The following is a 20505-nucleotide window of genomic DNA, read 5'->3' as shown; positions in this document are numbered from 1 at the left end:
CACATGAAGCCCTAACTTCATCCCAGAGCCGGCTGCCTGGAGAAGGCCACCCTGGCTGGTGACTAGGACGGCAGGGACAATCCCAGCCACACCTGAGCTCGGCAGCAAGGAGGCTGCCGAGCTGGAGAAGCAGAACTCTCCAGGCTTTCCCTTGTCCAACCAATGCCTACTCGTTTTTCCTCAGGTGGAATCTTACCAGGGTGGGTAAGGAAGTCCCTTGAGGCCACAGGAGCAGCGTGGGACTCAGGAAAAAACGCATGGATTCAGGTCAGCCTGACCTGGGTGTGACTTGCAGCTGTGCCTCCTACAGCTGTGTGACCCCGAAGGCCAGGGGCTGTCCCCAGCCCTGTGACACGGGGACACTGCCCACCTGGGGAGTTGCTGCAAGGGTGAGATGAGATGCATAAGCGCCTGGCACACAGTAGATGCTCAAGAAATGGTAGATTCCATTACTCAGCCCAGCTGGACAGTCATCTCAGATCTCCCTACAAAATCTTCAGGGATGCGGGAGGCCTCCAGGCTCACACAGCACACTTTTAAAGACAAATCTGAGAGTCATAAAAACACACCACCTCATGCCGCCCAGACGGCCAAATGTAGTGGGGGTAATGAAGCAAAACAAAGGGAAAGTCCAACTCTTTTCTCTGGCTTAAGAACACTCACATGCAAAAGTCAGTGGCAAAGCAATCACCCCAGCAAAACCCCAGGTCTAAATGTGAAATGGTTCCCTGGAACCCTCTCTCTCTCAAGTCACCGAAATCATGCTTCAGTCCAGGGCGTGGCTAAAGACGGTGCCCCGGGTAGGGGGCAGGGGGCGTCGGAGGAGTTGAAGGCAACGAGGGGACTCATTACTGGGGTCCTTCTATAAGTTACCAACCAAGGAAGACCCTGGCTTTCTCTTAACTACGCTGGTCAGCCTGCTTGAAGTCTTGTGTGTCCAGGAGGAGAAAGCACATTAGAATTGCACTCATCCTGCACCTCACAGAAGAACTCAGTTCACTTCAGCTGGATCTGCCAGGCAACCTCCATCATACAGGCTCAGCAAAAACACCAACCTTTCACAGAGCAAAGGATCCATACTACTGAGTCCCAATTCCAAGCAACTGAATACAAAATCCACCATGGCCTATTTGGACATTCTCTGGACTGTCATGCTTACTAGAGTCTTTAATCCTTGACTACCAGGGGTTGGTGGTCATTCTGTCCCCCGCTTCACAGGTCAGAGAGGTGAGGTGGCCAAGGTCACTGTGCGCCGGGCAGGCTGAGTGCTGGGCCACCATCTGCAGCGCCACCATCTGCAGCGCCAGTGGAGTCGCCCTGTGCTCGACCACAGCGCGTCTGCAGTGATGCTCTCTGCCTTATCAGAGTGAAGAACTGTTCTAAACCTTAAAATAAACATTTTAGGGGCAGGAAGTACCAACCTTGAAACTCCAGACTAGGGTAAAAGGAAAAATCCTTTTACCATAACCAAGAAGACTAAACACAGCTTAACAAGCATAGAAAATGCTACGTGGACAAACCCACTTGCCCAGCCAAAGAAGCAGAACTCTGAATAAAAACCTTGACCTTTCATAATGAACCATTTTGCTTTTGTCATTTACATGTTTATTTCCGGGCAGAGTTCCATTCCATGCTAACTAGAGTGTCCCAGGCCCCCTGGACTGGTTATAACCTGAGGAGTCCATGAGTCAATCCCTAAAAATGCCTACACTATAGATGCTAAACTTTATGAGCCTGTCATCTTAGCATTTTGCCTGCAGAAGGGTCCACAGCTTTCATCAAATTTCCAAAAGGAGTGTGTCCCTCTAAACGGTCTAAGACCCAGTCTCCTGTCATATCCATTCGGTCTCCCTGTCCCAATCGGCCCAGATACAAGGATGGAAACGAGACGAGGAATGAAAGAAAAAATACATCACTTCCCAAAGCAAGTCATGTGATGCATAAACAGGCCAAATTCAAGTGGCTGTGTTGTTAAAAAATAACAGTAACACCACAATTTCATAGTTCTCCAAGAAGCAAAAAGGAAGAAATGCAGCATTACTTGAATCTTTAAGGCACAGCCACTGAGGGCAGGGCCTTGTCTACAGGGCTCACCACCACATGCCAGGACCAGAGCAGTCCTGGGCGCACACTAGGCCCCCCACCAGTATCTGCTGGAGGCTGAATTAACATTCCATGTCATTTATTCCTCACAACCCTGGGATGTAGGGATTACAATTTCTAGTTTCACAGACCAGGCTCAAAGAAGCCATGTGACTTGCCTGAAGTTACAACCAGTAAGAAGCAGAACTGGGATTTAAACCCAGATCAACACACTGCTATGCAAAACCCAGGTCCTTCCCCCACACCACACTTCGTTTAGATGGCGGACTTTTAACCCAAAGTCATCTCTCAACAGCAGGCTCCACAACCCCAGTGGCTCCCTTGAGGGTCATTTAACTCCTCTGGGTCTTGGGTTCCTAATGTATACAGTGGGCGACATGGTGCATGCCAACAACAGTTGATTAGCAGTGGCTGTCTCCAGGCTCAGTGGGAAGGATCGATTACGCCTGGGTTGATTAGCAACGTCTACCAGGGGCTAGGCAATGAGCAATGGCTGCACGTGTGTCATACATTCGCCATCCCAGAACTAGATGACATGCCGGTTCTCTTCCAAGTCTGGCCGCCTCTGATTTTAACTATAAAAATTGTAAAAGGGGGGGGGGGGGGGCTATGGAAAAGGAAAGAACAGACTAACATTTTCCAACACCAGCCATAGCTAAATTCAGCAAGGCCCAAACCGGCTGCCCAGCCAGTCCTGCATGCTCCATGCACACAGCCCCGCCACAGGAGAGGAAGTGGAAAACATCAGATCTGCTGCCTGCACACCCAATAAGACACCCTGTCCAAGCCAGAAGCAGCAAAACTGTGGGTTTGTCTGGCTTGGCCTGGGTTGTAAAACACCTCATCGGTAAGCGTAGAAACCTCGCAGGGAGCGTCATCGGGGTTCATACCCTGGCCCGACCTCCTACCCATCCTGAGCTCTAGGCAAATTACTTTACCTCACTAAGCCTCAGTTTTCTCATCCTGGACAATCCTCAGAGGATCGTCATAATGATTAAACACAACGGTGCATCAAAGTTCTTAACACAACAAGAAGCCCATAGTAAGTGGGCAAAGAGCCACAGCTATCATCATCACCATCATCACCATTTGTCTCTGAAGGGGGCATGTTTTCAGAAAAAAAGTATAAGTGCAAGAGATTAATTTCTTTCTCCCCATGTTTAGCATTACAGCCCATTTGGTTACTACGAACTCTAAAAGGGAAGAGACTCTGAAAACAACTCCGTCCTCCTGAAGCTCCCGGTGTGTCAGCCGGGGCCCTGGGAAGAAACAGATGGCAGACACAAAACAGTGTCATTTGAAGAAATTGTAACAAAAGGGCAACATACCCAGGTGTGGGCAGAACACAGGGAAAACACAAGAGGTGGTTTTCTCCTCGGGCGACCAAATGTCCTGATTTGCTTGGGACTGAGGGGTTTCCCGGGACACAGGACGTGAGTGTAACACCTGGGACAGTCCCGGGAAAGCCAGGACTCGGTCACCTCATTCCTAGCCTATGCGTTCCTACCCCGAGGCCTGAAGGGACAAGGAAAAGGAGCAGTTACTGAAGCCCGGAATTGGGGGGTGGGGGTGGTGACAGGACAGGGGCTGTGGCCAAGGGACGCTGCCTGCCCACAGCAACCCTGAAGGAAGAAGCCAAGGGCCTCCATCTCCCTTCAGGGTCCCCACTTATGAGCCAAGCCCACCTGGAGGCCGGAGGGCACAGAAGCCCGTGGATGAAGGCCACACAGCCAGGTCCTGGGCACAGGGAAGGGTGGACAAGAACAGAGTGTTAATCCTGGGATGGCCAGGGGGCCAGACCCCACCTCTCAGAAGGCTCCCTAGGGGGCCAGGTGGGGACTCAGAGCTCCCAATCTTCGTCCAACAGGGAGAGGACCCTCCTCCTGCTCTGGGATGGGAACACTGGATGGAACAACCAGATTCAAGCTCCGTGAAGCCACCCATCAATGGGCTTAGTTCTCGGCAGGGGTCCAAGGAAGAAGCCCCCTCCCCTGGCAGCAGGGTGGCCGCCAACGGTGTGGGCGAGGCTCAGACGACACAGTGAGCTCCCTCAGAAGAAGAGGGGCTTCCCGGGGTCTGTCTCAACGGGGCGCTCTGTCACCGCAGGCCCAAGTGGGGGGATCAAAGGTGAAAAGCCGAGGGGGGTGGGTAGGGGTATGATTCATGGAAGGGCCGTCAGTGGGCCCCCTACTGGCAGGCTCGGGCCGGACACCACCATTCAAGGCCCTGTGCGTGTGTCAGGGGCAATATCGTTGAGAAAATAAAAGCGACTTCCAATTCTGTTTTTAAATCATATTTTCCAAGATCAAAATCTTATTTCCCAAGCACTGCTGCTGAAAGCTGAGGCGAAAACCACCAGTAATGTCTTAACCTTCCCAACTGCCAGTTTCTATCTTGCCCAAGTCGGGGACACGGTGACTGGGGTTGAGTCCAGGGCTGTGGTCCATTCCAGGTCCCGGTGCCCAAGGTCACAAGCACACCCTGGAGGTTCTCCTAACAGCTCCGAGGTCGCCAGACAGGGCCGGGGTTTCCACCAAAACGTGAGACCCTTTTCTGTCCCTGCGACGCCTGGGGCCTCTATACATCAAGCAACCCTATTCAGCCAGAAGCCTATACTGACATCGGGTATTGCCGGATGAGACGCCTGCCTTCGAGAAGTTCACAGTCGAGCAGAAGCGGGAACGCAGTGGGCAGAGCAGCAGCCAGGACTGAGCTGTTGGTCATAATGCAGGAGCATTGACTGAGCACTGGCTCCAAGCCTGACACCACTAAGCACTTTCCATGTATGCATCATCTCCTTTATTATTCGGATAACCCTGGGAGGTGGCCGCGATTATCCCCAGCTTACAGATGAGAAAACTGAGAGCTGGATCACACCACGGCTTACATGGTCTAATATGAAGTGTCTGAATCCACAAACTCGGGCCAGAGCTCGAAACCACTTTGCCCCCCACCACCCATTAGGGAAGGGCTGACCTGGGAAGGCAGGGTCTTTGGCGCCTCTACCTCCACCTTGGGCTTCAAAGTGGGGGCAGCGTGTTTGCAAATCCGCAGCACACACCCCTTCAAGCAAGGTCGCGGTGAATGCAAGCAGGGCCCGCCCGACACGAGACTGCGCAGCCGGGCCGAGCAGGGGCTGAGATCCATCAGCACTCGGCTGTCCCGGCCCAGAGGCGCCCTGCTGACCACTGGGGCATGAGAAGAACCCCAGACCGCTGCCCTCTGCAACAGTCTCTGGCCTGAGACCCTCGCACCTTCACTGCACCTGCTGGCAGGACCCACACATACTCCAGAAGCTTCCTCTTTGTATCTTTCCTGGTGGTATGGTTCACTTAGCTCCAAAAAGCAGAGGGACCCAAAGCACAGCCTTGGGTGGGGCTTGACTCAAGCAGAGGAAGGCCTTTATGGAAGAGCCACGTGGCCAGCTCGCCCACCACGGCCCACCCCCTTTCCTTGCTGCACCCATCCCCCCAAGAACACTCAAACAGGATTCGAGGGCTTCCCTGGGGGCGCAGTGGTTGAGAGTCCGCCTGCCGATGCAGGGCACACGGGTTTGTGCCCCGGTCCGGGAAGATCCCACATGCCGCAGAGCTACTAGGCCCGTGAGCCATGGCCACTGAGCCTGCGCGTCCGGAGCCTGTGCTCCGCAACGGGAGAGGCCACGGCAGTGAGAAGCCCGCGTACCGCAAAAAAAAAAAAAAAAAAAAAAACAGGATTCGAGAAGCAGGTTTCAAAGTCATTTTCCTCACACCAAAACTTCCTAATGCTAATTTCCTCTCTTTCTTCTTTTTTATTGGCGTGAAGCAATTCCCCTTCCAAAAACCCAGATCTCTGAAGTCCTGAGTCATCAGGACAGCAGGGGAGCCGACAGGAGGGATCAAAGGTGTGGGAAGCTCGCTAATGCCTGGCCAGCAGGATTTCCTTCCAGGGTCCCTGCCGGCTCTCGGCCCGCGCCACGCAGACAGAGGGATCTGGGCTCCTGCAGCCCCACGCGGTTCTTGGTTCCCACCTCTGTGCCAGGTTCCAAAGAGGCAAGGTGACTGCAGACGGGAGCACAGGCTCCCAGCTCTGCCACGGGCCAGCCCGCAGCCAGGGCTGCTCATCAAACGGGACCTCTCAGGGTAGGTGGGACATCAGCCAAGTCACCACAGGGGTTCTCAACCCGTGATGTGCCCCCCAGGGGACCCGTGGCAACATCTGCAGGCATTTGGGGCTGTTACACTGTGGGGAGCGGAGGACTGGCATCTAGTGGGCCGAGGCCAGGGATGCTCGACATCCACAAAGCCCAGGACGGTCCCCACCACCAAGTAAGATCTGGGGCCCAAGATCCATAGGGCCAAAGGGGACACACTTTGAGATCATGCATGAAACTGGCTTAGCTCTTATGAATAAGACCTCGCCCTCCTCGCTGTGCACACACGGTCATGTGTCACACGTACTCATCCGGGAAGAAAGCAGAGATGGCTCTACCCCAAAGTGTTCATCTGGGTGATTTCTGGGTGGTGGGATTATGGGAGAATCTTTTCCTTCTTTATTTTTTTTTTTTTTTTGCGGTATGCGGGCCTCTCACTGTTGTGGCCTCCCCCGTTGCGGAGCACAGGCTCCGGACGCGCAGGCTCAGCGGCCATGGCTCACGGGCCCAGCCGCTCCGCGGCATATGGGATCCTCCCAGACCGGGGCACGAACCCGTATCCCCTGCATCGGCAGGCGGACTCTCAACCACTTGCGCCACCAGGGAGGCCCTTCCTTCTTTATTTTTTAAGATCATCATCATCCCTGGGTGATTATTTTTGTTTTATTTTACAAGTACGGAGGCGAATAGCTGGTAGAGAAGACAGACGGGCAAAGAGGCAATCGCCACCCAGCTGGAGCTCGCAGGGAGCAAGCCCTCACTCCAACTGGGGGTCAGGGAAGCCTCCGGGGGCCAGCAGCACTCCCCACGGCAGAGGGGAGAGGGGCCGAGCCAGAGCCCCGAGGGGTGGGGGGAGCCCAGCCACGCTCTGAGATGGGCTCCAGACCCTAGGCTCGCCTGCACCAAGCCATCACGGCCGGCTCCCAGGGACAGGCCATCTCAGGCGAGGAAACAGGCTCCGAGAGGTTGAGTTCACGATCCCAACACCAAGCAGGGGCAGTTGAGAAGCAAACCTCCACCACGGCTCTCCCAGCCAGAGACGCGTCTGCAGGAAGACGGCCGAACCACCCAGGGTGAGACACTCGACTCTGTTCCCACCCTCCCGCCTTCCGCACGGCCCCCCTGCTCGGCAGGGAGCCAGCCCTGGCCACCCTGGGTCTTCCTGAGCCTCTGCTGCTGAGCCGGGCTCACAGCCACATGCAGTTTATTCTCTGGAGCCAGACGGCCTGGGTGCAAATCCCAGCTCCACCACCACTAGCTGGGTGAGTAGTGACCTCATCTCTCTGGGCCCCAGTCTGATCATTTGTAAAACAGGAACCGTGACAGCAATACCTCAGAGGTGCATGGTGAGGTTTAAACAAGCTCATCTACGTACGACCCAGCAGTTTCACTCCTGGGTACGTATTCGGAAAAAAAGAGAACACTAATTCGAAAAGGTACACGCACCCCAATGCTCACAGTAGCATTATTTACAATAGCCAAGATATGGAAGCAACCCAAGTGTCCACCAACAGACGAATGCATAAAGAAGGTGTGGTATACATATACAATGGAATACTACTTGGCCATAAAAAAGAATGGGGCTTCCCTGGTGGCACAGTGGTTGACAGTACGCCTGCCGATGCAGGGGACATGGGTTCATGCCCCGGTCTGGGAAGATCCCACATGCCGCGGAGCGGCTGGGCCCGTGAGCCATGGCCGCTGAGCCTGCGCGTCCGGAGCCTGAGCTCCGCAATGGGAGAGGCCAAAACAGTGAGAGGCCCGCGTACCGCAAAAAAAATAAAATAAAATAAAAAAAGAATGAAATTCTGGCATTTGCAGGAATGTGAATGGACATAAATCAGAGAAATATAAATACTGTAGATGTCACTTTCGTGTGGAATCTGAAAAATAACACGAATGGATATAGCAAAACAGAAATAGACTCACAGACACAGAAAACAAACAAGTGGTTACCAGTGGGGGGTGGGGGCAAGACAGGAGTATGGGTTTAAGAGATACAAACTATAGATAAGCAACAAGGACATATTGTCCAGCACAGGGAATTATAGGCATTATTTTGTCATAACTTTTAAGGCAGTGTAAACTGTAAAAATACTGGATCACTATGCTGTGTACCTGACACTAATATAATATTGTTAAGTCAACTAGACTGCAATAAAAGAAGAGTGCTCATCCACGTGTAGGCTCAGAACAGTAGACGCTGTGCGAGCGCTAGCTGTAGTTCTCACTGCTTTGCTGGTGACTGTTCCTCGCTGCCCAGGCCCCCCTGCTCGAAGCCACCAAGGAGGCACCGTGCTCTGTGCAGGAGGCCTCTGGCTCTGGAGCCAGGTAGTCTGGGTTGCAGTGATGTAACCTGAAACTCACAGGGCCTTAGTTTCCCCAAGTGTAAACAGGAGCCTCGGGGGCTGGGTTAAATGCACTGATACACACACCCAAGGGGCCCGGGGTGGGGAGGGGGGGTGGGCTGGAGGAAATGATCGCTACCGCCCCGCAGTCACCTCCACCCCGTCCTGGTCTGTGTGACCCCGCAGGCTGACCCTGCTTGGACCCTCAAGCCCAGTAGCCACCAGGCTGCTGGGACGGGTCAAGCTCTTTCACCTTCCCACCGTCAAGGCAAGCGTCGGCCACAGGGTCGTGAAACGCGACCCAACAGGAGCAACAGGCAGACGTCAGAGTCACTGTTCCTCCTTCCAGAGGGGCAGCCCTGCGCCCACTGCCCCATAGCCCCCAGGCCCGAGAGCCCACTAAGGGCACCAGCAGGGCCCCACAGCTGCCCTGCCTCGGCCCCATGGTGCCACCTTCCCAAGCCCCACGGCTGGGTGGGGCCTTCCCACCTGGCCTCCAGGAAGGAAGCTTCCAGAAGGGGAGTCCTGGGAGCCAAGGCTCAGAGCGGAGGTCTCAGGCCCGCGATCTGGAAAGCACCAGAGGCCTCTGGTGGCAGCGGCCTCACGGGCCCGGCAGTGGGCCAGGAACCGCGGGCCTGTGTCCACCCCGAGGCCAGCTCTGTAGGGCAACTCGAGGGCCCACTGCACGCACTGTCCTTCACTGGAGGTGAAAGAGACACGCAGGGTTCCAGGGACGCAGAGGGTGGAGGTCTGGGCGTGGCTCTCCCCTCTCCCCTTCCAGCAGGAGGGACCACCCAACTGAACCTGTGCGGCAGCTCATTCCTTCCTTCCTTCACTCATTCATCCACTCATCTGGCCAAAGAGCACCTGCTGAGAGACACAGCCTCAGGGTCCCCATCTGTAAAATGCAGGGAGCCACAGCAACTTGTTGGGCTGCTATGGAGGCCACCGATGTGACCTCCCAGCCCAGCTCCTAGCAAACAAACTCGCGTGAGTGGCCACGAGACCACTGCTGCGGTGGTCACTACTGTGACTAACGCCTGGCCTGGTGGCTCACATCCCTGCACTCCTGAAGCTTCCATTCAGGGGCATCCCGGGCTCCCAGCTGGCGGCCCGCTCCCCGTCCGTCTGCGTCATGATCAGGGCCCTCCCGGCTCGCACGTGAATCCCACACTGACCTCGAGGGCCCCTCTGGGAAGTGACCCTGCCTCCATCTTCCTCCCTACCTGCTCTCACGGTGCCAAACACGGCTGCAGCCCGTCTGCCCATTCCCAGCCCTGGCCCCCAGCCCCTTCTCTGCCAGTCCCCAACCCTACCTCTGTCTGTCCAGATGCATCTCTCCTACGAAGTCCTTCCTGAAACCACCTGGCCCCTCCAGACAGCAGGACAAGGCACAAATCTCTCTGAGGATGTGTGCTCCTATGGTGTATCCTAATTTGAAGTGTCCCCCAATTTAACTGTGAGCCTTTGGAGAACAAAGGGTCGTCGACTTTGTAAGCGTGGTACCAGGGAACACTCACCTTGTCGGCCCAGTGCCTGGAGACACTCACTCCACAAGTGCAGTACCTGGGAAACTCCCTTTGCACACACAGCATCTGGTACTCAATTCATAAACTTGGTACCTGGCGCTTACCCTTTACAAATACTTGGCATTCACTTTCCAACACCAGTTCCCTGAACTCACTTGACAAATTCACAAAGGGATGTCTGCCAAACATCGGCAAACACTAAACTGATAAGCCCACTGATTCCCCCCTAAGACGTTTCGGCAAGAGGCTGAAATCATTTTACGTATATCCAACAGATGCACATATATTCACGGACACACACACTCAGGCGTGGCGGCAGACCTGCCTTTGCCTCTCAACTCCACTTCTTCCCAGTTCTCCTTGTCTGAGTCTCCGTTGCAGCATCTATAAAATGGGAAGGGTAATAGCTGCCCCGTAGGATTGTCTGGAAAATTAAAAGAGCACAGTGCCTGGCACTCAGCAGGGAGACAATAAGTGTTGCTGTAATCACGAGTGCATTGCTCCATCCCTTGCAACACGTTCACTGAGATGTTTTATTCCCCACCAGAGATCAGACTGCAAACTTTCCTGACCTGCCGCCAAGCTCAAACCCAGGAGCCAGAAGAGACCATGCCATCTGAATTTCCTTTCCAGGGAAGCAGCTCTGCTGCTGGTACCCTGGAGACCTCCAGACCACTGCAGGGTCCCAACGGTCCTGGGGTGGGTGTCGCCATCATTCCATGGTCTCCTGTCTCCTGGACACAGCTGACCCGGCTCCCTAGCCTCCCCTGCACTCGGGGGTGGCCATGGGACTGAGCCATGGCCAATGGAGCGGCCAGACCCACAGACCGAACCTCCGCCTGGTGCTCACTCCTCCTCCCCAGCCCTGACTCCACGAGGCCCTGAAGGGACCGGGACACGAGGCACATGCAAACCGTGCTGTGTGAAGCCCCCCAGGTTTGGGGGTCCCCATCCACAGGGACGGCTCCACCACCGGCTGGGCCTCACACAAGCACGCGCGGCGATGCAGATTCACCTGGGCTGGACAGTGAGCCAGACGAGGAGGCAGTCTGGGCTTTCCCAGGCTATGTGCGCCTATTTGCAGCTTCTCTGGGCCTCGAAGAGCTTGGGACTGGCCCAGGACACCAGGAAACGTTCCAGTGCTATCACCTCTCTCCTGATGACCCCAGCCCCAGGGAAGCCTCCGCTGCCCCGCCCCGCGGAGTCCTGCCCACCCACCCGGGGACTGGAGAATCCAGCTCTTCAGCTTCCGTGCAGAGTGAGTTTACTCAGCCTCATCTGTTTATACACTCCCGACCTGATACCAGCTAGAAAGCAGGAGAACCCATGACAAAGGAAGGCAGTGAAGGTGCTAGGGGTGCGGGGAGTCCTGGGTGTGAATCCCAGCCCGGCTGCTGAGTCATGTGGAAGGGTCTTTGGGCAACACGCTGGCGCTCAGCGCTTCCCCCCCTCAGCGCTTCCCCATCGGAAAAAAGCCTGAGGCGAATTCAGTGATTAGGGTGTTCTAGGTCCTAGAACCTTTGTAACACAGTGTGGACAAAGGGAGCTGGTTTTGGTAATTTAAGAGTCTCTTAAAGCACTGCTATTCTTCGCTATGGGAGGGAGCGGGTTAAATAAAACACACACACACACCCCAGAAGTGCTAGAAACTAAGGAAGCTCCATGGGGCAGGGAGCTGCCTATACGCCCAGCACCTAGCACATTCTGGGTGCTCATAAATATTTTTTAATAGATGATAACAGCTCCTGGAAGGCAGGGGTGATGACAACTGTAGAGCATTCACTAAGCATTTACTAAGATCCGGTCACTTCTCTAAATCCGGTCCAGCCTCAGGGCCTTTGCATTTGCCATCCTCTCCGCCAAGAATGCTCCCCCACTAGATACCATCTCCTTTCCTGAACACCATGTGCAGAGTAGCAAGGCTCCTGGTCCCCAAGCCCCGCACACCCCACCCACCACTGCTTTGTTTCCTCCGGGGCCAGACAGATTTTATAATTACTTAGTCAGTGGTTTATTGTCTGTCACCTACGCCAGTCCAGGAGGGCAGGGACTGGTTTTCCTCAAAATGCCTACAAACAGTGATATTTATCTGTTGAATGAACTGCCATGCCTTACTCCACCTAATCCTGACATCATGCTAAAAGGAAGTCCCCAGAATGTGAATTTCACAGATAAGGAGGGAGGTTAGGTGACCTGCCCAAGGTCACCCACCAGCTAGGACGCTGCAAGGGCAGGATTCAAGCTTGCCTGTCTGACCCCTCTGCTGCGACTGGCTGTTCTCCTCCATCCACCTTCCTGACACCCCAGACACTGGTATGTGGCAGGTGTAAAGAAATGGCTACTGGACATTCAGTTTCAGCACAACAATCAACTTCAGCACCAAAACTATGTTCTCTGTGGTCCCCTTCGCCTCAACAGACATGAACACCTCCCCCATACACACACACACACACACACACACACACACACACACACGCCTCATCACCCTTTGTAGGGCTCTGCTGGTATCAGCCGAGCTTCCTTTCAACCTCACACGGCCTCCCTCGGTGGCCCGCTGAAGGCACTGGGTGCCTTGTCACCAGAGCCAGGAGCAGGGAAGAGACACTGTCACTTCCTCCTTTTCTCTACCATGGGGCCAGGCGGCCTGGCTTCCATCCTGGGGAGGCAGGAAGCCTGGAGACAAAAATGATGCTCTCAGGTGGAGCAGGAAACAGCCCTCCTGGCCATGCAGACCCTTGTCCTTGGGGGCAGAGGTCTGCGGGACTGGCTGGAGCCCCCCACCAGTTCCTGGTGGGGCTGGGGGGCCAGACCCTCAGGAGGCTCCCTAGCCAGTGACAGTGAGCCAGACCCAAGCATGACTCCAGACCGCAGTGCCCTTCCCCCACTGAGGGAGGGTCAGCTAACCCTTGCAAAGCACTGTGGGACTAAATATTTTAACACTCGCCAAAGAAGTAGGCAAAAAACATTCAAATTATCAAAACACAAACAACTCCACTCAGTCAAAGTGGAAAGTGTCTTGTTGGAAACTGCAAAAGCCTGGGGCTAACCTAAATGTCCAGTGATAGGGGATGGTCTACCTACATTATTATGGCGCCCCTCTATGATGGAACACCGTGCAGCAGGGAAGAGCAGCTGTGCAGGCACAGATCTAGAATGACTGCCAAAACACACCGTCCAATGAACAATAACAGCACAGAACTGTGTGTAAATGCCCAGAATGCTCAGCAAGGATGCAGGGCTCGCCTGCGAGGAGGAGAACTAGGGGCCATGGGCCTGTGGAATAAGAGAGAAGCTTCATTTTCCCTTATATGCCTTGTTGTACCATCTGAATTTATTTGATGTGCACGTTACTATTTCAATTTTCCAAAAAAAAAAAAAAACAGTTCTGTATTTTTTTAAAGAAACTAGACTGTGCCCCCTGAGAAATTTTTCTTAAACTGCTTTCAACAATTTCATTGCTCTCATACATACCAGATCCACTAAATATCCCTAACTTTCCCAAATGCACCGCTCATCTCAGGAGACTTTCCTCTAGAGACTGCCCATTTTTAAGTAGCAATAATCCCTTGCATTTGGGCAGAATTTCTTGAAGCACTCTCAGGGTAATTAGGAAAACACAAAGTGGAATACAGGCCCCTTGTCATACCCCTACTGTGTGCTGGCCATCCTGCTAGGTGCTAATCTGAGTGATCCCCAGTCCTTTCAGCAACCCTGTACATGAGGTAGGATTATCCCACCCTCTAGGAGGAAAAGCAAGCCCCGGCAAGGGAAAGCAACGTTCCAGAAGTCACACAGTCAGGAAGCTGTAACCTCAGAATCCAGACCCGGTGCAAGTGGCAGCAAACCCCGTTGTGTTGCCCCACAGTGGAGACGCCGTGAACCATTAGGCTGCCTTGCTTAATCTCACTTAATCCTTTCATCAAAGGCGTAACGTGACCATCTCGGATGTTCATTCCACCAAAACACCAAGGGGATACCATCCATGTGGGCCAAGCTGAGGCTGGCAGTGAGGCACCCTCAGAGAGCTTCAGTTTTTTAGGATGACACGGCCAGCAGGCTCCCCCTAAGCCTCACCGGACGTGGTGCCCCAGAAATGCCCTCTCCCACTGCCAGGTGAGTCAGCGGGCTCCCCGGTTGGCACAGAGGAGCGGGCAACACTATACACAGCCACCTGTGGCCCACGGAGCCCCAGCCAGCTCGGCAGCAAAGCCCAGCCATGAGCAGCAAGTGAGACACCTTCAACCTGGACTGGTACAACTTTGCCAGCGGCTAGAAAAGGCATCTCGGATTGCGCCAGGAGAATGGCAGTATCAAAACCACTCCCTCCTTAAAATGCTCCTATTTATTACAGCCTGGGGAAGGCAGACCACGTGTGCCGTTTACAGAGAATTCAGATTTTTTTTCCTCCGCTTCTGTCCCAGCCCCTACCCTCCACCACCTCCAATCAGACAAGTAACCTGGGAAACAAATTCGATATACTCCGAAATCTTATGACAAATGGCACTGAAAGAAAAAAAAAAAATTCTTTGTGTTTCTTTATGCCACAAAGAAACATCACATAAATCAAAGGCGGGGAGGACGGGCACAAGGAGGACGTGTGAGTGACAAAGTGGAGAAATGAACACGCATGTCCGTGTGCACACAGGCGGGTTCCCACGGGACTTCTGACTACTTGGGAGGACACAGATTTTAATTCCCAAGGGGAAGCCACCATCGGGATGAATGCAGCACTCGGACACCCAGTAGGTGCTTCGTAAGCATAAGTCCAAGTTCAGAAGGTTGCCGCCCCCAAGAAAACACCAGACTAAAGGAACTGATGAGAACTGAGGGGACTCCTCTTTTCTTTCCCACAACAGAAAGCCCAGAGACGTTTCAACTGAAGCCGCAGAGTGGTGAAAATTTAAAAAGCAAGTCAAGGCTACTGTGCCTGTGCTCTGACCCCTGTTTGATCCGACTGGACCCTCCCCATTCTGAGATGCCACGTGCTACATGTTAAAAAAAATAAGGTAAAATAAAAGGTAAGCCGCTGATTCGTACTTCTTTGGCGCAGAGGAGACAAAGCACACGGACAAAGCCCTCTTCCAGAGGACAAGCATGCCTAGCAGGTGATCAAATTCAGCCCAGACACGAGAACGGCAAAATGGATTCTGAACCCACGGACCCAAACCTTCTTGGCTACAGCCGACACCATGGTTGGCAACCACAAAAAGCCCAGGGAGGCCCGGGGACTGGGAAGTCTGGACGCGAAAGGGGAATGAGGAACGGCGGCGTCCAGGCCACAGCCTGGGCAGATGCGCCCTTCCGCTGGCAAGGTGTGGCCGTGTGTACCCCAGGGAGAGGCGGACACCTCCCAGTCCCCCCTCATGGCAGCCGGGTCACTGGCGCCTTTGTGTTTCCTCCTTTGTTTATGAGTCTTCTGGATCCAAAGTCTCCAGCACAGAGAGCATCAGGCCCGGCGCTGTCACAGGCCCTGTCAGGCACTGTTGACTCTGCAAGGATTTAATCAGTAACCGGCCCAGCAGATAGGCGCAGGGGCAAGCTCCAACCTGACCCAAGAGAAGGCAAAGTTTACAGCCAGGCCAGGGAGTGAGGCCGCTGGCCCCGCGGGGCCCCAGGCTGAGCCCGTCTCCCCAGCAGGGAATGCAGAGAGGTCCGTCCACCTGGGGGGTGTACCCAGCTGGAGCCACCTGCCAGGTGGGACTGAGAGCCCCCAGACGCCTCCACCCAGGCCTGATGCAGCTGTGGTCCTGGAAGCCTGGGCTGTAGCTCTGACTACCATCCAACTGACTGGATCAGTGCAGAGAGACCCTGAAGATGGTTTGGGCAAAGGGTGTATTTGGTTTGTTTATGGGTTTGAATCCAGATCAATCACTCTGAGTCTTGTGCCTGAAGCCCACACAATTAACCAGATAATTACCAGATGGTTCTGAGGTGGGCTGTGTAGAGGGCTTAACAAAAGGATGACGTACACTTTACAGAAGGCTATGACCAATACAAAACACCTGATACACCCAGCAGCTCGAGGCTGGGCCACATGGGGCTTTCCGTTGTAGTGAACTGCACTCAAATTCACCTTTGTTTCGTTTGGGCTCACATTTCTCAATTGAGTGCTTGGGCCGCGCTATAAAATGCAGACAGATTACATAATGCCCGGGCTTCAGGGAAACCCCTCAGGGGGCTGCTTTGCTTCCCGGGGGGCCTGGACACACCAACAACCAGGTGTCTCAGGAAGGGACAAGGTCCCCGGTGGTGGTGCCATGCACACCCCTGCCCTGGAGGCCACGGCCTCAGCAGCCCCCCTCCACGCTCACAGGCCTGGCAGGGAGGGCCGTGCACCCCACCGGAGCCCACCAAGGCCACATGTAAGGACACTCCCTGCCCTGCCCGTGGGGCTCGCCGACGACAGGCAGAGAAAGGGGACAGCCCATTGGACACTCGCGCGTAGTTCCCCCCTCCTCGCTCCCCAACGCCACAGCAAGGCTCTGCTGAGACAAATCTCGTGCCACGGATGGCCCTCGGCCCCCCGTCCAGAAAATCACGGCTCCTCTCCAGAGAGGCCCAAGAAGACGAAGGTGCCACCCACCACGGCTGGGGAAGGTGGCGCCGGGGCCCCTGGCTGCTTGAGAAGCCAGCGCAGGGCTCCAGGCTCCCTTCCTCCCCACTCTCTCTCAAATAGACGCCTCTTGAGCAATCAGAGGTAAACTGGGGGAGGGGGAGGGGCACCTTGAGCCTCCAAAGCTGGCTTCCCCCAGCCGTGGGCAGCACAGCACAGCTCCTGGCTTCTCCCGGGGGAGCACGGGAGCTCGGCCTGTCCTTCCCACGGAGGGTCACTGTGCCTCCCAGCCATCTTCTCCTCCCCAACTCCCCTTCACTTTAAGGGGTGACAGAAAGAAAAATAAAGCTCCCCCAGCCCCCGGCCAGGGGAAATTTCTGAAGCCAGATTTGGAGGCTGCTGATCCCAGGCAGGGAACTACTGAGGACACCGGTTCCTCCCTGAATCTGAAACACTGCGCGCTGGCGAATTTTCTGAGGGTCTCCCTCCATCAAATGAAAAGCCAAATGCCGAGGCCTGTGGCTCAGGACAGGTTTGAGAACGTGCACGAGCCTGAGACTGGGACTGGACCGCTTCTCGGCAACCAGGGATCCTCCCCGAGAAAGCAGCCTTTGCAGATTGCACCAATGTGCCCACAGGAAAGAAAAAATAGGTGTTCTGAGTACGTCGGACCCAAAATTCAGAATAAAAGTCCTCGTGTGCTTCAGTGCCCTGGGAGGTGGGGGCGGGGGGGAGCTGTTTCAAGGAGTATGGTTTCTTCTGCTAACTTTTCCCCCTCCCCATTCCCTGGAGCATGTGTCACGGCCTGTGACACACTGCCAAGGGAACATGGATGCCGGGGAAATGTCTGCACATGCTACACGTTTGTGACATGCTATGTAAGCGACACCCTATTTCCCGGCTGGGTTTTCTTGGCACAGGTGTGGGCAGGCGTTAGATTCAGCGCCCCCGCCCCGACCACCGTGCTTAGTAAACCGGATCACGGTTGCCCCAGAGGGGAGCGTGCATTCTGGGGAAGACCTGCCACCTCTCCATAGAGGACGGGACCCCCTCACAGCAAGGCTCGGGCCCAAGCAGAGCTGGTGCTTTCAACTGTCCTCCTTTCAAAACACAAAGCATCCTGTTCCGGCTCCTGCCCGCCACCCTCCCCCGCTGCGACCCCACCACAGCCCTCTCTCTCCACCTTGCAGATTTGATTTCAGAAACAGATCGATGACTTCTCTCCCTCTCATGAGGGCGACCCAGTCCCAGCCATGTATTTTAAAACAGTAACAATAACATAATAAAACCTCCAGCAACAAAACACACGTATACAATACTGCATAGACAATGCAAGACCAGAACCCCACAGGCCAGCTTCCGCACTAGAACTTGACCGCCCCCCGTGGGGAGGAGATAGCCCAGGACCCCTGCCCCCTCTCCCTCCCCCTCCCCCTCCACTTCCACCCTCCCAGTGTGCCAGTGAAATTTTTTCAGAAAGGGAAGCACCCAGTTTTGCCTGCCAGGCCGGGCAGGAAAAAGACGGGTAGAGAGCAAAGAAAGGAACTGGCTTCTGGAAATTCTTTGGGTTTTGGGGTTTTGAGGTTGTTGGGTTTTTTTTTTTTTTTCTGGTTGTTTTGTTTTCCCATCCGCCGCAGATCCAGATGTGCTTTCCGAAAGGGAACCCCACCACCATCAGGGCCCAGCCTCGGGGGTCTATCCCAAGGTCCCATCCGTAATTAACACAAGCGCTGGGCCCGGAGGTACCCAAATGCTCAGTCCGGGGTGGGCCAGATCCTCTCCATATAATTCTAAGGGTCTCCCCGAGCCTGCCGGCAGGGCAGAGCTTCGAATTCCACAATCCAGTCCGGAGCCCAGGCCAGGAGGGGGGCGCCCTGCAGGCCCCGGGCTCCAGGTGCAGCGGCAGGCAGGAGGCAGCCGGTGGGAGGGGGCGCCTCCCGGGCCCCGAGGGGAGGCGCGGGGGTGCAGGCGCGCCGCCGCGCAGAGCGACTCACCGTGGCGGACGCCAGGCTGTTGTCGGCCAGCGTTAGGTGGTGCGGCTCCCAGCGCCTCAGGAATTTCGAGGTGAGGATCTTGCTGAGAAAGGTCCGCGGGTGCCGGATGACACAGACCTGGATGTCGCCCTCCTGCAGCAGTTTGTACCTCATCCCGTTGCACAGCAGAAGGGCCCGGCGGCAGGGCACGGCGCCCATCTTCGTGCCCTCGGGGGCCGGCACGTCACCCCCCAGCAGCGGCTTGGTCTCCTCGATCTGCCGGGAATCGCCGCCGCCCGAGGTGCTGGTCAGATCCATGGCCGGCCGGCCGGGCCGGGGAGGGGGCCGGGGGCGGGGAGAGGGGCTGTCCCGGCTGCCCGGGCGGCGGGGCCCCCGGTCGGCGTCCCGCACCCCCCCACCCCCCAGGAAGGTGGGGGGGTGTGGGGCTGGGGGCGCCCCGCAGGGGAGGGGCCCGGGCGGGCGGGCGGGCGGACGGCCGGCGCTCGGTCCTTCCTGCGGGGCTCCGGCTTCCTCCTAGCTCGTCGGATGCATGCTCGCGGCGGCCGGACCGGCTCGGCGGAGGGGCGGGCGGGCGGGGACGCGGGGCAGAGCCTGCGGGGGGGCCGGGGGCCCGGCGGCGGCGGCAGCGAGCGGGGGCCGCGCGGGCGGGCGTGTCTTGGCCCCGCCGCCCGCTCGTGTGTACAGTACGTGTGTCTGGGCGGCCGTCCGCGGGCGAGTGTGCGGCGGGGGCCGCGGGGGCCGGCTCAGTTGAGAGATTGCAGAAGCCGCTCGGCGCCCGCGCGATTGGTCCCCGCGGGGTCATGTGCCCGCCCCTCTGACGTCAATGGCGGCAACGGCGGCTGCCGCCGCGGCTTCGGCCTCTCGCAGGCGGAGTCCGCCGCCGGGCGGGGACGCGAGGGGCCGAGGCGCGGCTCGACGGGAGGGGGCGGCCCCCGGGGAGGGGGCTGGGGCGGGCGAGCCCTGGCAGGCCCGGGCCCGCCCCGCCCGGAACCTGGGGAGTGGGCGGGGGCCGCGGGGGCGGGGCGCGTGACGTCACGCTGAGCCGCGCCCCCGCCGGTGCCCAGGCCGGTGCTGAGCCGCGCGGCCCGCCAGCCCGACGGATCTGAGAACGCGCCGCGGACCCCGCAGCCCACCCTTACCCCCGCGGCCAGCCGGGATCCGAAATGTCATTGCCCCGAAACCTGTCCACGAGGATGGCGGAGGTGCGGCCAGGTGCAAACCTGAGGGACCGGGGCCGGGCCGGGCTGGGCTGGGCCGAAGGTGTGGGGGACAGGACCGCAGGCAGGACCTGTGACACCCCCGGAACCCCAGCTCAAGCTGTCCACCTGGCTGACCAGATGGCGCCAGGAGACAGAGATATTTCCTCGAATTGAACATGTCCCGTCAGTTATCCGGGGAACTGCCCTGGCTCAGCCTGCAGAATTCTGCAGGCCTCCTGGTCATTTACAGATGTCTGCCCGCCCGTGGCCCTTGGGGTCCTCAAGCCTCCGGGGGGGAGGGGACGGGCTCCCCAGCCCCCCTCCTTCCTTCTGCCCCTGGAGTCTGATTAGTTCCTAATAGGAACCTAGACAACAAAATCCCTCCCCAGCGTTACCGGCGCCCCCCTCCTCTGCCTGCACCCCAGCAGCTCCAGCTTCTTTACCTCTCCCCTCAGGCCGGGACCAGGTCATTCATCTCTGCATCCCCAGGTCCTGCGCAGAGCTGTGAGAGAATCATATTGGAAGCCCCTTTGGGGAATGAGCTATGGTGTCACTCGGGAACGCCAGCTGTGCAACAAAAAACGTTCCCTTTCTGCCACCAGGAGTGGCACCTAAAGCCACGCAGCAAATGCTCTGCTCTGGGGTGG

The 20505-nt window shown here is 56.5% G+C and overlaps 1 protein-coding gene across 1 annotated transcript in view; it reads right to left on the bottom strand.

Annotated features, from left to right (window-relative positions):
- The window catches only part of CMIP (c-Maf inducing protein), a 237850-nt gene extending 218638 nt beyond the window's left edge, over positions 1 to 19212 (bottom strand). Inside the window, exon 1 of the mRNA XM_060083738.1 lies at positions 18660 to 19212. Within this exon, the coding sequence (XP_059939721.1) occupies positions 18660 to 18956 (297 nt within the window). The 5' untranslated portion in view covers positions 18957 to 19212. The remainder of the gene's footprint in view (positions 1 to 18659) is intronic.
- Between the last annotated feature and the right edge of the window lie 1293 nt (positions 19213 to 20505).

The sequence above is a fragment of the Mesoplodon densirostris genome, chromosome 19 (genome assembly GCF_025265405.1).
Source record: "Mesoplodon densirostris isolate mMesDen1 chromosome 19, mMesDen1 primary haplotype, whole genome shotgun sequence".
Taxonomy (NCBI): domain Eukaryota; kingdom Metazoa; phylum Chordata; class Mammalia; order Artiodactyla; family Ziphiidae; genus Mesoplodon; species Mesoplodon densirostris.
This window is presented reverse-complemented; position numbering and strand designations above follow the sequence as displayed.